Genomic DNA, 16,351 nt, shown 5'->3' on the forward strand with positions numbered 1-16,351 from the left:
TTCATCTATCCATCTATCCATCTTTTCACCTTAACAATATAGGAACCGGGGTGACACTTCTTAGTGTTGAATCATTCCTGACGTTAAGTTCGTTTTCCATTCCCATCCTTCGAATTATTTTCTTGTTATTCCAAACCGAGCCATTTAACCATCATCCATCTTTGCTACTAAATCGAACCTATTACTAAATTCACCCTACTTTGAAACCTTTCGCTTACCCGTATCTTTTCATTCATTTCTAGTTCTAAAACCCGAAGCACGAACGACTCTCTCGAACGACGATCGAGCAACTAAGTGAATTCGACTCATCATCCCGAGCCGGATCACATCAGCCACGCACCTGTACCTGTAAAGAAATGGACAAAACGACAACAGACACAACATCAAATAGAAAGAAAGAAAAAAAAACATTGTATTTTTATTAGCATTTGGCTATAAAGCCTACGGATTCTGATTGTAAAGGGGTTCCCCTTTTGAAAATATACAGAAAACATATGCAATAGCAAAGCAAAAAGGCAATAGACGAAATAAGGTGATTTTCCCTTCGTTTTTTTTAACTCTCTGCTCTTCCTTTTTTTTTATCTACTCGAGTCCTTTGTTATTTTATCATCAGAAAAATGAAAGTGAAGGAACTCACCTGCGTTCCGAGGCCTTCGAGTCCTCGCTGGTTTCGCCACTATCGAAACACAGTGGTGATCTGGGAATGGTAAGCAAGACCTACGAATCTCTTTGGTTCCACGAAGCCTTGATCGACCGTTCTAGAAGTTGAAAGGAGGGGCAGAGGAACGGACGTGGGTAACCATCGGTCAGCCGAATGTTGGAGGGAGGAGTTTTGACCCTTTTCTTTTTGTTTTCTTCAAAATAAGCGGCTGAGCATTTTCCTAAGGCTAGTTTAGGCTCTTATGGGGGGTATTAGGTGAAGACGTTTGGGCCAATGTCAATGGTCTTAAAACAACACCCTTTGGAGCAGCCCTATACCCAATAATCTGGCCCATACACACTCAAGGTCTGCATATCTGGTCGTGGATGGCGTATTTCCAACACAGTCCTCCTCCCTTCGTGCCATTTTCAAATCAGCCCATGCTCTTACCTTGTTTGTTTTAATTTGCCCCTGTAACTTGCATCCGTTTGCAATCTGACCCACTCCTAAACACAACGTTTTGGGGATCTGGTATTTTGCCAGCTTTAGTCCCTAGATGTTTTGTGCGTTGGGTGTTGGTCTTCTTATTATTAGTCTTATTTTCTACTTACCTCATGTATTCTAGTTTAATTTTAATCGAGTCCTTTTATTTTATCTCCTTTTTATTTTATTTTATTTTATTTATACATTTTTAATTAATCTTGGTAATTACTTCTCCGTTCTCGTAAATTCTTTTTTTGTGTAATATTATTATCATGTTTCACACTCTTTAAATATTTATTTCCTTTATACTATTATACATACACATATGTTATAACAAAGTTAATGTATTTGCATGTATGTAATGATACTTGACTCTATTCATGTATTTTGGTGTATATTTTTTTACTATTTTAACACGTTTTGTACATATATTTTGCGTAAAGTTTAAATTATTTTTATACTCATTTATATTAGTACACATATTCTATATATTTCTAAATCTATACGTTTATATATACACTCTCTTTACACAAAAGCATGTTTTTTTATCTATTGTTAATTTATTATAAAATTAATTTAGCTCTATGAATATTATCTCTTTTATGTAGTTTTACATGTAATTATTTTCAAAAGTTATATATACATACATATATATATTGATATCATTACTTTAATAGGTTTTCCTACTTACAACTTTTTTGATATATGAGTTATCAAGTATTTTCTTTATGCATGTATATGGAAGAATTTTAGAAACTTTTTTTGTAATTATTATTTTTGGATGTTCCTTTGTATTAAACCACTTTGTGTTTTATATAGTCCCTTATTTAAACGTTTTGATATAAACGCATGTATATACTTTTTAGACTAAGTTAAAGTTTTTTATTAATCTAATGATTATTTTTAAAGCTATCTATATATACATACGTTTTATGAACGTACTTTGTGTACTATATTTTGTCATATGTCTTCATTATTCCTTTTTATATTAGACATATTATTCAAGATCGTCATGTAGTTTGTCAACTTTAAAATATGTTTGTGTTTTTAAAAAAAATTTACATGCAAGTCGATTCAAACTTTTATTCTATAATATCTATTCCAAAAATCATATAGCTATCCCTAGTTTTCGTGCAAGTTTGTCAACCTATATATATGGGTCCATTTATTCGTTATTATTTCAAAACAGTTTTATAGCACATTGGCTTCTAATTGTTATGTTGTTTTTATATCTTGCATTGGTTATCCTATATCACGCTATGTACATTATCGTGGCATATTATTGTATGTATTGTTTTGCTTGTGTGATTGTTATCATTTTCGTCATTGTATTAATCATTTTATTCCCCATGCTTTATTGTAATTGTATTACTTTTTAAATTAGTCCCGCTTAATTATTAGTTTATTAGTGGACCATGTCTCGTACACACCCTTTATCCTATACCATCATTCCTCACTTAGTTTGCGAAATATGGTTCTTTTTATAAAATTCAAACTTTTTTACGATTAACGTCATCTTATTTCAAATCGAATTAATATGTTTTTAAGTATTCATCCAAAAGTTCTTCAAAACGAAGACGAGATTCGATGTTTGGCAATTCGCGAAATCGTGCCCTAACGTGTTGGGTTGTAATTTCGCGTTTGCTCAAAATAATCGAATATCACTTCGAAATTTCACTCGCGTCTTTTAAAATTCTTCAAAACGAAGACGAGATTCGATATTTAGCAATTCGCGGAATCGTGCCCTAACGTGTTGGGTTGCAATTTCACGTTTGCTCAAAATAATCGAGTATCCCTTCAAAATTTCATTCATATCTTCTAAAAATTATTTAAAACAAAGGCAATATTTGGCGTTTGACAATTCGAGAATCATGCCCTATCGTGCTGGGTTGTGATTTCTCGTTTGCTCAAAACGATCGAACATTCATTTATATTTTCATTCATGTTTATAAAAAATTTACTTAACAACGAAGACGATGTTCAATGTTTGGCGATTTGAGAATCGTGCCCTATCGTGCTGGGTTGCGCTTTTTCATTGGTTCGAAACAATTGAACATCCCTACAGAATTTCACTCACATTTTTTAAAATCCTTCAAAATGAAGGCGATGTTCGATGTTTGGCGATTTGAGAATCAAGCCCTATCGTGCTGGGTTGCGCTTTTTCATTTGCCCAAAATAATCGAATATCTCCTCGAAATTTTCACACGTATTTTATAAAGTAAGGCAATGGTCAATATTTAGAAATTCGAAGAATCGTACCCTACTGTACTGGGTTTCGAGTTTTCGTTAGACTAAATAGTTGAGCATCCTTCTGTAATTCTCAAATTATATACTTTCGGACATTAAAACAAGAAATTTTGGCAACCAACTCGGATTACTCAAACGTTATAAAAGGAACCACATTTCAAAAAAACTTTTAATTTAGACATAAGGACAGTATTTAATCGATTTGGTACCAATTTTGGGCGTAGTGAGGGTGCTAATCCTTCCTCATGCATAACCGACTCCCAAATCCTTTTTCTCAAAAGTTCGTAGACCAAAATCGCTGTATTAATAAACCAAAAATGTTTTATTGAACTAACCTCATTCTTAGGTGATCCGGTCACACCAAAAAGATCGGTGACGACTCCATATTTCTATTTTCCAAAAAGTCGATTTCCCTCCTTTTTTTTTTAATTTAAAATTTTTTTAAATCGGGGGATGGTTTCGACAGGCTATTTTCTTTGCTCCTCTGTAAATCAACAGTAAAGCTATTATCAGATAACTTCGTCTGGACCGGACCATGGAGACATCTGCTGTGGAATCTAAAATAATTTAGCAGTAATAAAATGACAAGATGCGCATCAATTTGTAAGTATGATAATCAAGTGCTTGCTTGCATCAAAATATATGCAAGATCAAACTGAAGAAATGATGCACCCAGTATTAATATATGCAAAATACATTGAATATACCCAATAAGCAGTTTCTCACAAACTAAACCAATAAACAGCAAAGAAAAAGCATAAGCAATGTATAAACCCGTGTTTATTTAATAACATGAGACCTCATAACCTTCTACAAAAACTGATAATCTATAACTGCTCACAAGCTGTACCATCTGGAACCAAGCTGACTACTGGAGATGATCAAAATGACCTGTTATTGGGCTTGGATGATGAAGATGACTTGGCTTTGGCAAAATCAACCAGGTCTTTGAAGAGAGCATCTTCTGGTTTTTCTTGTTTGGTTGGGGTCGTTGAGTTAAGGGAAAGATTTTGAGTTTGTCCAACCAAGCCATCATAGGAGGAACCTGATCCGTTACTGGAGTTAGAAGAACCACCAGGATAACCATGTTGTTGTTCAAAGAACTGCTGTCTCTGATTAAACTTCGAAGGCGGTGGTGGAAGGTTTCCTGCAGCAGTGTCCCAGGGTGCTGGAGGCAGCAACTCAGAATCAGCAGATTTGCTCAGGGAAGCCGGTTTGTCGTATATAGGCTGCCCACTGAGCATCGGTGAGGAACCAGAGTCACCTGAAGGGTAAGGAGGTGATGATGTACGAGTGCGAACAGAATGAGCTGCAGGTTCTCTTGTTTCAGGGGAATTCTCAGATTTGTAGGTATCACCACTAAGGTAATCAACCATGCCGGAATTTGTAGCAACCAGACTTTTTGACGGGGGTGGAGGAGGAAGAAATGGATCAACTCGCCCAGTCTCACTTTTAGGCGCTCTCCTGCCATGTCCTTGAGAATTATCCCTTGATGATCTGTAATAAGCGAATACAGAGATTCATTAAATTTAGATCAAAAGCGAAAATAGCATAGGCAAGAAATAAGTAGTCTTTATGCATGTTTAACAAGACGGGATGCATAGAGAGAATAAGTAGACAACTGCTACACTTTCATCCATAAAATCCAGCTATAACTTCAAGCTTAAGTTCAATTATATAAATAATGGGTTCCTCCAGTGGAAACAAAAATCCCAATGAAGATCAGGGAATGCAACACATGGACACAAGTTGGTTAATCGCCCATGGTTCATTTCCATGTGCTAAGTAGATAAATTACAACTGGTAAAACTTATTTGGGCCTTTCATGGTTTCCAAGCGCAAGGCTAATCTGGTGGACTAGAAATATTTAAGGCAAAACTAGCAGAAAAATGTTTTAAAGCAAACATAGAAGGGAGTGAGGAAGAATAACACAATGGAGTCACCTATGAGATAGCTGAGCAAATTCATCTTCCGACTCATCATCCTCATGGTTAATATTAACAAATGGCACAACAGGAGTCTCTGCTACTGCTCCAGTCGGAACAGTATTTCCTTTCAGAATGTCATCATGCCGGCAAAGAACACGTTGCAAGCTGTCATTTAGTGCTAACCCCTGACACAAAAGTTCCTCATCTCTGAAAAAGAAAAATCAATCATCAGCATCATTCTAACAGGAGGAAATCAAGTGAAGATACAAGCAGATTCTCACGTGGTATTATTAACAAGAAGCATCACACGCTTTTGGTAAGAACGGCATTGATCAACAAGGTCAACAATGACTTCTTGCTTCACAGCCTGTATAACATCAAAAACAGTGAAGAAGTAATCATTTGACTTGCATCAGGCTAAAAATAGTTATTAATTTAATCACCTCGCATGCATTAGGATTGTTCAGTTACAAACTATAATCAGAGAAGAATAAGTAATGAAGTTCAGAAACAGAATGATCCTACAGACAGACACAAATATCCAGTGTAAAAAAAGAGTGCAGAACATAAATTAATCAGATTTATCTAATAATTTCAGAAATAAACAAAGAGAACCCATTTAAGAGTCTGCAGCAGAGGTGTTATGCATCAACTTAAAACCAATTAAACCCAACTTGAATCTATAGGACCACATGAAAAACCAATACTCAATAGATGTGGTATAACACCACTTACACTCCCAACACATGTAGCTCAACAAGGTCTTACCAGTGGACAACCTCCATGAAGGTCATAAACCTCAAATGGAGTTAGGCAACAAAACACACCTGGGCTCCAATAAGATGCTAATCCGACCTAACACTAATTGGCAGGCGAAAGGGTCTAACTTGAATACAAGACCATATAAACCCTATGCTTAAATAGACCTTGGATAACACCACCTAACAAGGGTGTTAGATAACTTGGATTCAATTGAAATTAAGGAATTATTCATCATAATGGAAGGCAGAAAAATAATACGAAGAACCAAACAGGTACTGTTGCCACAGATTTAAGAAAGCACATTGCACAAAGCGCAACAGAAAAAGAAGATTAATTAAGCTAATCGCATATAAACAGATTAAAGCATTGCTTGGTAGAGTGGAAAGAAAATTGTAAAGATGGAAGATTGAAGGGATAGAAAAATAGAAAACTGGAAAATATAATTTATCTTTCCATTTGTGAGCTTGATAAGAAAGAGGGAAAAATTTGTTGGGGGGGGGGGAATCTTACTTTTTCTTTCTATCTGGTGCTTGGTAGAGTTGAAAATTGTAAGGAAAGAAACTAAAACATTTGAAAAATGCATAATTTTGAACTAACATACACCTCTCTCTCATATTCTCTCCTCTCATCATTCAAATTTGGAAGGATTAGTTTTTCACTACCAAGCACACTCCAAATACATTTTCTTTGCACTTTTCCACTCCCTCCTCCCATCCCTCCACTTTTCCACCCAACCAAGCACACCTTAACTTTTAGAAAAATAACCTTCCCCTGTACTAAAAAAAAAAAAGGTGAAAGCAGTATGTTTATCAGCAATCAAACAAGCAGAAAATTAAAACACATAGACCACAATGACAAGCATAATGATCCATTTGAAGGGCAACATTTTTACCTCAGGAGTCTTGGGATCCAATGCACTAAGCATTTCCATTAATATTTCTGCTAGTCCAGAAGCATTTTGAATCTCCGGCAAGCTGGAAAAACACGAGTTTCAACTTCAATCTCTAGAGGCTATGGTAACAGAAACAATGCAGGTTTATGCAGGAAGTTTACACGTCAGAAGCAAAGGTGGAAGAGAGATGCAACATAGTAACTTTGCAGTGGTTTATTATGGTTTAACCAAGTGGAAAGAGAAAATACAGCTTACACTTTATGTCCTAAAATTGGAAATATTATCTTCGAAGCAAAGATAAGCTGGTCACAACAATCTATCAGAAGTAAAACCTGAAGTGATCTTTTTTATCATCGCAGTGAGTTAAAATCTAGTAAATTTTCTAACTTCCAATTATCTTGAACAATTTACTTAACTATTAAAGAAGAAAATGGGTTTAAAGAAAGGTTTTCAGAAAATGCCCTGCTTCATTTTTAGGGTTATTAAAGAAAATAAATTCAAACATTTCATTTATACATTATTGTAGATTTTATATAAAAAATACATATACTGAAATATTCCAAGGAAAATGCGATAGAAATTGTGAGATAATAATGCAAATTATAATGATTATTATTTAGCATAATTTACAATATATATCTAACATAAAAGTAAACATGACAATTTTGCAGACAGCCAAAACAAGTCTTCTTCTTTCAATCTAAGGGACTATTCAGTGAAGCAATAGTTCCAAAATCCTCATCCTGTCAAACATGTTTTAAGTCAAAGACAGCTATCTAATCCACAACCAGAACATAACAGTTTTAGCACATATAATACCTGAGGCCAGAAGCATCAGACTGTAGAGAGGCCTCAATAGCAGCATCCTCATATGTAGAAGCAGGGTGGTGACTTACTGGGTGGGTCTGAGGTGGAGTAAATAATGGTACAGTATTCTCTTCTCTAGGAGGAAATTCAACTCCAGCAGCCTGATAAATACCAAAAAGAAAAAAGAAAAGTTTAAGAAATTATGGAGAGATGTGTGTGTGAGTGTTAAGCATAGCCTGCAGTCACTAGAACCCTAGGCAAACAAACTTATTTGGTTCAACTCTAGAGAAAAGATAATCTAGGGAAAATGCAAGGTAAAGGAGAAAAGTACGATCCTCCAGTCTTCCATCACACACTAACAAAACTAAACAATAAAAGCAGTCGTTTCTCTCAAAACATAATATAGAAGAAATTAAAGTGATGTATTACACGGATCAAAGTGCAGCGACCCTTGAACCTAATGCATTTAGGAATAACAAGAACAGACTTGATAATATTTATGCTTGGAAAATTAGAAGCTTATGAAGGGCCAACAAAAGAAGGGAGAGGCACACAGAGGCATGAGAAAACATTTACCTGTAGTTCATTATATGCGGCAAAATATTGAGGATACCTTCCACTAGATCCTCCAAGGGCTTCTTGCCATGTGTCTATCAAAATAAGTATTTTTTCCCTAACATTCAAGTCAGGCTGCACAGTAATCCAGAAGGAAGAATACAAGTATTAAATACCAGAAAGGGGGAAAACTAACAAGAAAAATCAGGTATCAAAAGTCAGGTGAAGATAACTCACCTTCTTCTTTACTATTTTAACCATTTCACGCAAGATATCGCGCTCAACAATCTGCTGAAAAACATGCTCGCCACAATTTTTGCTGAGAGAATCCAATACCTGAACCAAGATATCAGATATATTGTGTCTGTTACCTCCTTATCATCATGCACCACTAAGAGAAGGGGGGATAGTACCAAGTTAATAGTCACTTGGGAACACATGATTAAAGTAAGTTATCAAAAACTAACTTATAAATGTTATTACACCAATAGAGTAGATTTCAAGTAAAATAATTAAAAGAGATATCTATATGTATGACATATGAACATGGGGAAACATGTAACTCACAAAAAGAGCTAATAGCTGTATTTTTGGATTTTTACTGCCCAGCCGCTTCTTGATGATTTTCAACGCATCCTTAGCCTGCCTGCAATAGAAAAATAAAGAATGTCAATCAAATACGTTAGGATTCTGCCATGCATCAGGCAATGTAAATAAGAGGCTAGGGAGTTATAACAAGGCAGCAATGAACTACACCTAAGCACAGGACAACCATGCAACTTTCATAACAGATGGTGCTCCGGTTCTATCGAAACCTTGGAACACAATAATCATACTTCAAACAATTAAATAGATCTTTCTTCTTATTCAAACATTTTCAACTCTTATTCAGACTTCAAATCCTTCAATGCTTTTCCTAAGAAAAGAGATAAATACAACCCCAGGAAACTACCCAGTTATACAAAACACATATGAAAGACATTGAAGCCAGATAAAGCGATCGCTATATGTTGTACATATACTGATATACTTATGTACATATGTGTATATATGTACATATAATAGAAAAGGGGAGAGTATCCAAGGAAAGATCGATAAGTTAATAGAGACACATAGACATGTATACCAAACAATATACTTCCAACAGAACTCAAGAATAGCAAGTCTGTAGCATATGGCATTCTACAATATAATATGGAGTCAAGTGTACATTCTAACCGGGATATGTCTTCATATCTTGCTCACAGACATTCCAAAATTTTAACTTACACAGTCAAGCTAAAGGAATCCAAGAGTAGAGTACAAGCATGCATGTGCCTTAAAATTCCTCTTCTTCCTTTGTCAAAGTCACAAAAATCTCTCCTTTCACCCCTTATTCATGGCATGTAAATCTTGCATAAATTTTCTCTCTACTCTTACAAGACCCACAGGATGCCATACTTGAAAGATCCAAAATTCTTTCCCTTCCACCTTCCCTCCCTTCAACACTCTCTTGGAAAAATCAAGTCAAGACAACTTGCCATTATCATTATCAGGCCAAACTCCTCTTGATCGAAGTTGGAAAGCTTAGCTCTTATCGACATCAATGGCAGAGCAAATCAAGATAACCAAGCAATCTCCCTCCAAGCTCTGCCTCTTTCCTTATTGGAGAACATCTGAACTAAATTGAAGTGTCCCCCAAAAGTGCATCACAATCTCTTCTAATGATATATTATACTAGGCAAAGATGGATGGCATAAAAAATTTGGCCTAAAATAATTTAAATAGTGATTACAGTACTCTCGGCAAACAAGGATTGCAAGTTCAAAAATCATTAAAGTATCCCCATTGCAGTATTCATACCACAATTTGCATAGGTAGAAGTACTCCTGCTTCCGAGTAAACCAAACAAAAATTCCAAAATAACAATTATAGGTACCAGAATGCATCATACAACAGAAATTATGAAAGTAGATAAAAAAAACGCCGCCAAACATAGAAATAAAAGGAATCATACCCTGGGTCCATGTTTATAATGTCACATAGCTCAATGTTTAGAGCCCAATCTGGACCAATCAACATATCATTGGTTGCCCTCTCAGCACATGCTGCCGCGGTATGAGCCATGTTATCTGCCTCTCTTGTGAAGTAACAAATCCCTGTTTATTGTATAAGCACAGCCTACAAAAAAGTCAATCACAAAACCATTCAATATCATGAATATGAAAATTAAAATTACGAGTTTAACAACATGAACAGCAGATCAGACGCATTTCTAGGTAAACGCTCACCAAAATCAGCTCTAGACGATGGTCATCAATAAACCCAATTTTGCAATTAAAAGAAACTATAGCTAACTCTCTCTAAAGAATAATAACAGTCCGTATAGAAAAAAAATTTCTTAAAAGTAGATAAAAAGGATACCAAGAATTGAATCCCCAAAATTATCCATATATCCTTAAAAGCCACAAATCATAGAAAAACCCAGGACAGTAAATAAAAAATAAAAAAAAACCCAGAAAGGAAATCAACAAATTTGATAGTAGTTGCAATAAAATAGTAAGCTTGAATAACATTAACTTACCCCAAGTGATCAAACCAATAAAACCCACTTCACCCCGAAAAAGAATTAAATAACAAAGAAATCCTTGAAGGGTATGGATTGAGGTTTTTGCCTGACTAAACCGACCAATAAGAAGAAGGGAGAGAGAGAGAGAGAGAGAGAAATTGGGTTAATAGTAAGCTTAAACTAGTCTGCGTTTTCCGTGGGACGTTGTTGAAGACCTTTCAGCTTTTGTTTTCGTGAGGCTTTTTTATTTTGTTTTGATAATTTTTCTTTGCTTTTTTTTTTTTTCTTTTTTCAATTTTGGCTTTGCGTCAGGCATTGGGTAGTCACTACATGTTGGAATCAAATTGGACTTGTTCTTTTTTTATTTACTTTAGGTTTTTTTTTTTTTAATGTCAATTTTGTGGAAAGAAGTAAAAAGAAAAGAAGAAGAAGAAGAAGAAGAAGAAGAAGAAGGAGAAGAAAGGGGTTAGGCTGAATTTTCAATGGTTTTTTTAAGTTAAAACCTAAAAAGAATTCCTTGTGACAGGCTGTGATGATGGTTTGGGTGACCAAACCATTAATATTAATCCATCTCACGAGAAAATTGGTTAAATAAAACATATTCCAAGTTTTATGAGAATAAAATAATATATAATATTTTATTTGAGTCAACAATTATGAAAAATCAATTAGTTTTAATGCAAATTAAGGGTTTAAACAAATTAGAATAAATAAATCTAAATAATTAAAGGTGGGTCGGTCACTGAAAACAAATTAAGGGTTGTGAACCATATCTTAATCTAAGCTTAAACAATTTATTTATTTTACAGGATTTCCTATTTTGACTTTTATCTTGGAAATTTCTAGATTCAAAGGCGTGTACATGTTGGAGAAATTAATAACTCCTTTTTTATATATCAAACTTATTATTTTGATATGAATTATGTGGATATTTATTTTTATTTACATCCCATTTTTTTATTTGATTTTAGTTTTTATTATATAAAAATATATTATTTGATTGGCCATAATTGGGGGCTGGGTGGCTAGAGAGAAGTCAAGCCAACCCAAATTGTTATATTTGGTCCTACTTTCCCATCTTCTTTTTCTTTTGGTCCTATCTTATTTGCATTTTGCACCACCATGTCATCATTAAGTTGTGTTTAGAAAAAAAAATTAAATAAAAAATGAAGTTCATATGATTATTTCTAAATTTTCATTAAATAAATGGATAGATTTAAAATGTATTTTATTATGCAATTCGAAACTTCGTTGTTTGAAATCCTAAGGTATTCAAAGGCAATTAATTCTAAATTCCCGGTTGACATTTTGGGTTGAAAAAAGTAGTGGGAAACGTAGAGTGGTCATACAATAACCTTGTTTTGTTATGATCCAATGACTTTTCTATCTCTATCCAAAGATTAAATGGACATCATGACCCCAAGCTACAAAATCAGAAATTAAAACTTAATCATTTTATTTTGTTTCATTTAAATTAAAATTTTAGGAGTAACATCTAATTCGATATTTGAGAATGTTTAGATAAAATTATTAAGAATTAATATATGAGTTTGACAAAAAAAATTAAGCTCATTTCAAATATAGGCTAGGCTTAGAGATCTAACATTCAAGGTATAGGTTTAACTCGTTTTTATATTGTAACATATTATTTTAATTTATGTATTTTATATTATTTAAAAATTAAATCCATAATAAGATATAATACTACAATGTAAAAAATAAAACTTATGTTTATTAATTAATAAAAGAAAAAGATATAAAATTATTGAACATTAAATTAAAGATAGCATAACTTTTATCAAAATTATAGGTGAGCCTAAAATAAGATTAAATTAATTCTACAATAAACAAATTTTGACAAATTTTGAGGTTATATTTTGGAATTCGACCTAAGCAAATATAGATTATACGTAATGATCTAACCCAAATCCATTTCAACTTGACTCATGAGCGCTCCTTCTTTCCATGTAACAAAATGCATAGCTTCATCATGGGGAGCATAGCATGAATCATTCATTCCTGCTCAACATTGTGCTTGAATCTAGTTTTCAAAATAATATTTTGGTTACAATTTGTTATGAGCTAAGAGAGTTTAGAGAAAGAAAAAAAAAGGTTTGGTGATTTTGCAAATATAAAGTAGCAAATTCAAGTTTGAAGTATTTGAGTGAAAGGAAAGCTTACCAGGGGTAAGAAATTAAATTGTTAATTTAGATTATATAGAAAATTCAAAAAGATGTGTGGTTAGTATAGTACGATGTGACTTTAAGTGCACTGAAGCGTATTTTATTTTTTAAGGATTAAGGAGGAATTATAAATAATTTTAGGCATTATATCAAAAAAATAAAGATTAAGAATTGTGATACTATACTTACATAAAAAGAAATAAATCAAAAAATAAAAAAGATGTGTTGATGCAAAATGTGGTAAAGAAGGCTACAAATGGTTTACAAAAAGGAGTTGAAAATTATTAGGTGAAGTTACGAGGGAGAATTTAGTGACATATAGGAAAAGTTTAGGTAGGGACTTTGTGGTAGATTTTTTTATACAGATATGTGTGGAACAAGATTGTAAGTTTGTTTGAGTCGCAGATTTGGCTTAAGGCTCTAAAAGAAGGAAAGAAAAACTTGGAATTTGACACAACTTAAAACGCAAATAAATCCAAGTCAAATCTACAAATTAAAAAAACAATAATTAAAATAAATAATTAAGATGAAAAGAAACAAGAACAATTAAATAAATTAAATATTTGAACAATTAAACACAAATAAGGTAGAATAAAGAAGATAAATGAAAAAGATAGAAAGTGGCCCGTAGAAGTTCTAAAAAGCCTTGGAAACCTAATAAATTCATAACCCTTTTCGAACAGCTTTAATTTTCCTTTTAAGAAAGAAAATTTGGTAAGAAAAAGCTTGAAAATGATTCCACAATCTAAAAAGATTGTTAAAATTCTTATAAAAGAAAACTCCAAAGAAATTCTTTAAAAAAATTTTAAAAAGAACTTTATTAACTCAAAATAAATAATAAATGAATAGACCTTTATATAGGCTAACTAAGTACATCTAAATAAAACTCCGAAGTTTATTGAAAGTACTTAATCTAAACAACAAGTAATTTTAAACTAAACATTTTTGTTGACATAAAGCTCGTAGATAACTTAAAATACTAAAAAAAATTATCTAAAATTCGGAATAAATAAATAATAAAATAATAAAACTCGAACCCAATCTGATTTAAACTCGAATAAAAAGCCTGAAGCTTGTTCAAAAATTATGCTCACACAGTCTTTACTAAAACGGTCATAACTTGAGTTCTTGAACTCGAAATTGAGTGATTTAAAGTACATTAAAAAGCTAATAGACAAATCTTCAATTGATAAGTAGACATATTGACCCAAAAATGCTTAGACCCCTTCCAAAAATGCACCGCAAGTCAACTGATTATAACATGGCTAGGCGTGTGGGCTTGGTTGGGATTCTTGAAGTGTAACGCCTAAGCTTGTTAACATCTTCCACATGGGCTTATTATTATGGATTGAGATTTTAAGCCTATGAATAAAATTGGTCTCTTTTAATTCATCCTCGCTCCATATTGAACTCTAAAGTCCATCGTCTTGGGTCTTCAAAATTTCTTCTCGAAATTTTTTTTGTGATAGAGTCTTGAACGAATAAGTTAAGTTTTGACTTCAATTACTTAGATTTGAATCTTGCAACTCGGCCTTGAGGGAAACCAAGCCCATCATGTCCATGGGCCTAAAATTGAACTTTAAGACTTGTGTAACTTTCTTTTTTTAATTTTTGTACAAGTTTTAAATTAATAAAATAATAAAGTTGCATTTGGATATTCAAACTATTTCTCTAAAAATGTATTTTTGCTTTGATAGAAGTAAAGAGGCTTAGCCTTTTTGGAGGGAGGATATAAATGAGGGGCCATCGACCCTTCACAACAAGTACCCTACTATGGTAGATGTAAGGAGTGCTTTATTTGAATGTGATTGGATATGATCCAACTCTAATTATATAACTAATGGTAGAGCGGTGGAATTTTACTAAATGTGATGGAATAATTTTTAAGGGAATCTTAATATGACCTTATGATAGCTTAACATGGGAACTCTTAATTAAGTGAGTGATTAATTTTACAGTTTTTGTGCAGGCAAATCTTCCTTAACCGAGTGATTAATTTGAGGACAGGCAGTTGGTGAAATATGCAAGTATAACAAAATGCAAGGACTTGGTAAGTTTTTTATTCATATTTTTGTGCAAAATTTTGGTAGTTTGTATGAAATGGATGGGAGTTTCTTATACGGACATTGCCGTTGCATTTACGTTTTGAGTTGATAGGTTGAGATTTTCTTCAAATGATGTTTTATTGGGAAAAAAAAAGTGTAACATAAAGGTGGTAATGTTTAATGTTGGTGCGGAGTGAAAGTTGTTCTATTTACATTCACTTGTTGGTGGCTTTAGTAGACAATCGAGCATATGAAAGCTTGGTGTTCGCATGGTTCATATTTAGACCCAAAGAGCGCATAAATCCAATCAAGGCCCAATATTAAGTAGCAGAGTCTCGTCAAGTAGCCATCAATTGAAACCCAAAGATGTCCTCCGAAAGGCAAAGAGTAAGAAGCCGAAGACCCAATGATAAATTTAGCAACATTGTGGAAAAGAATAGGGTATATAGTTTATGAGTGTTATACATATATGGTTACTCCATTTTTACAATTATTTTCAATATCTTACATGTAATTAATAAAAATATATTTTTTTAATATCCGAAAGTAATAATATCAAATTTTTAGTGTTTAAATTCGAGTTTCAGAATTATTTAGATAAAAGTTCATAATTAATTAATAATAATAGGAATTTATTTTTATCGAATCAATACCAAAACTCGAAAAAAGAATATCAACCATTAATTTATATTTAACAAATTAAATAAATTCACAATTAACACTAAGTTTATTCTATTAACAAAATTATTAAACTTCAAACCCTAATAATATTAACAATTAACTTATATCAAATTAACCCTGAAACTCAAATTAAACATTAAAAAAATAACATTATTATCTTTGGCTACCAAAATACATAACTTTTTTCAAATATATGTATCACATTGAGCCAAAAAAATCTAAGTACCATATTAGAGAAAAGTGTCAAAACATGATACATGGTATATTAAGTGGAAAATCATTCCATACACAGCTTGTGGAGTTTTTTAGGTTCCACAATCGGGTTGAAGGTATAACAAGTATCTTATGGAATACAGTAAACAATAAAAAATTTTAATTATATAATTAGATGGGACACTTGCCATATTTTCAACCATGTTAGTGGAGTCTAAAAACTCCATAAGTTATGTATCAAATAATTACCCACATATATAAACTTATATACGTGGGTAATTATTTGATACAATGATAGTCAATTTATTTTAATTTCACAAGCAGAGTTGTTTTATTTATTTAGTTTTTATTATTTTAAATATCAATT

At 32.8% G+C, this 16,351-nt stretch overlaps 1 protein-coding gene across 1 annotated transcript; it reads right to left on the reverse strand.

The window, feature by feature from the left end:
* Window positions 1-4,048: 4,048 nt before the first annotated feature.
* LOC107957717 (TOM1-like protein 4) lies at window positions 4,049-11,418 on the reverse strand. The gene is made up of 10 exons (XM_016893279.2): window positions 10,878-11,418; window positions 10,311-10,474; window positions 8,882-8,960; window positions 8,552-8,650; window positions 8,336-8,449; window positions 7,772-7,920; window positions 6,953-7,034; window positions 5,580-5,665; window positions 5,314-5,505; window positions 4,049-4,867 (listed from the first exon to the last, which is right to left on the reverse strand). Exons 2-10 carry the CDS (start codon window positions 10,418-10,420, stop codon window positions 4,252-4,254), a joined length of 1,527 nt encoding a protein of 508 aa, XP_016748768.1. The 5' UTR covers window positions 10,421-10,474; window positions 10,878-11,418; the 3' UTR covers window positions 4,049-4,251.
* Between the last annotated feature and the right edge of the window lie 4,933 nt (window positions 11,419-16,351).

The sequence above is a fragment of the Gossypium hirsutum genome, chromosome A05, assembly GCF_007990345.1.
Source record: "Gossypium hirsutum isolate 1008001.06 chromosome A05, Gossypium_hirsutum_v2.1, whole genome shotgun sequence".
NCBI lineage: Eukaryota > Viridiplantae > Streptophyta > Magnoliopsida > Malvales > Malvaceae > Gossypium > Gossypium hirsutum.

Excerpts from the sequence above, each read along its gene's own strand:
- LOC107957717 (XM_016893279.2), bottom strand. The coding sequence starts at position 10,420 with ATGGCTCATACCGCGGCAGCATGTGCTGAGAGGGCAACCAATGATATG. Across the intron at positions 7,921-8,335 it reads CCGCATATAATGAACTACAG|GCTGCTGGAGTTGAATTTCC; the intron begins GTAAATGTTTTC and ends GGTATTTATCAG. Across the intron at positions 5,666-6,952 it reads TGGATCCCAAGACTCCTGAG|GCTGTGAAGCAAGAAGTCAT; the intron begins GTAAAAATGTTG and ends GATGTTATACAG.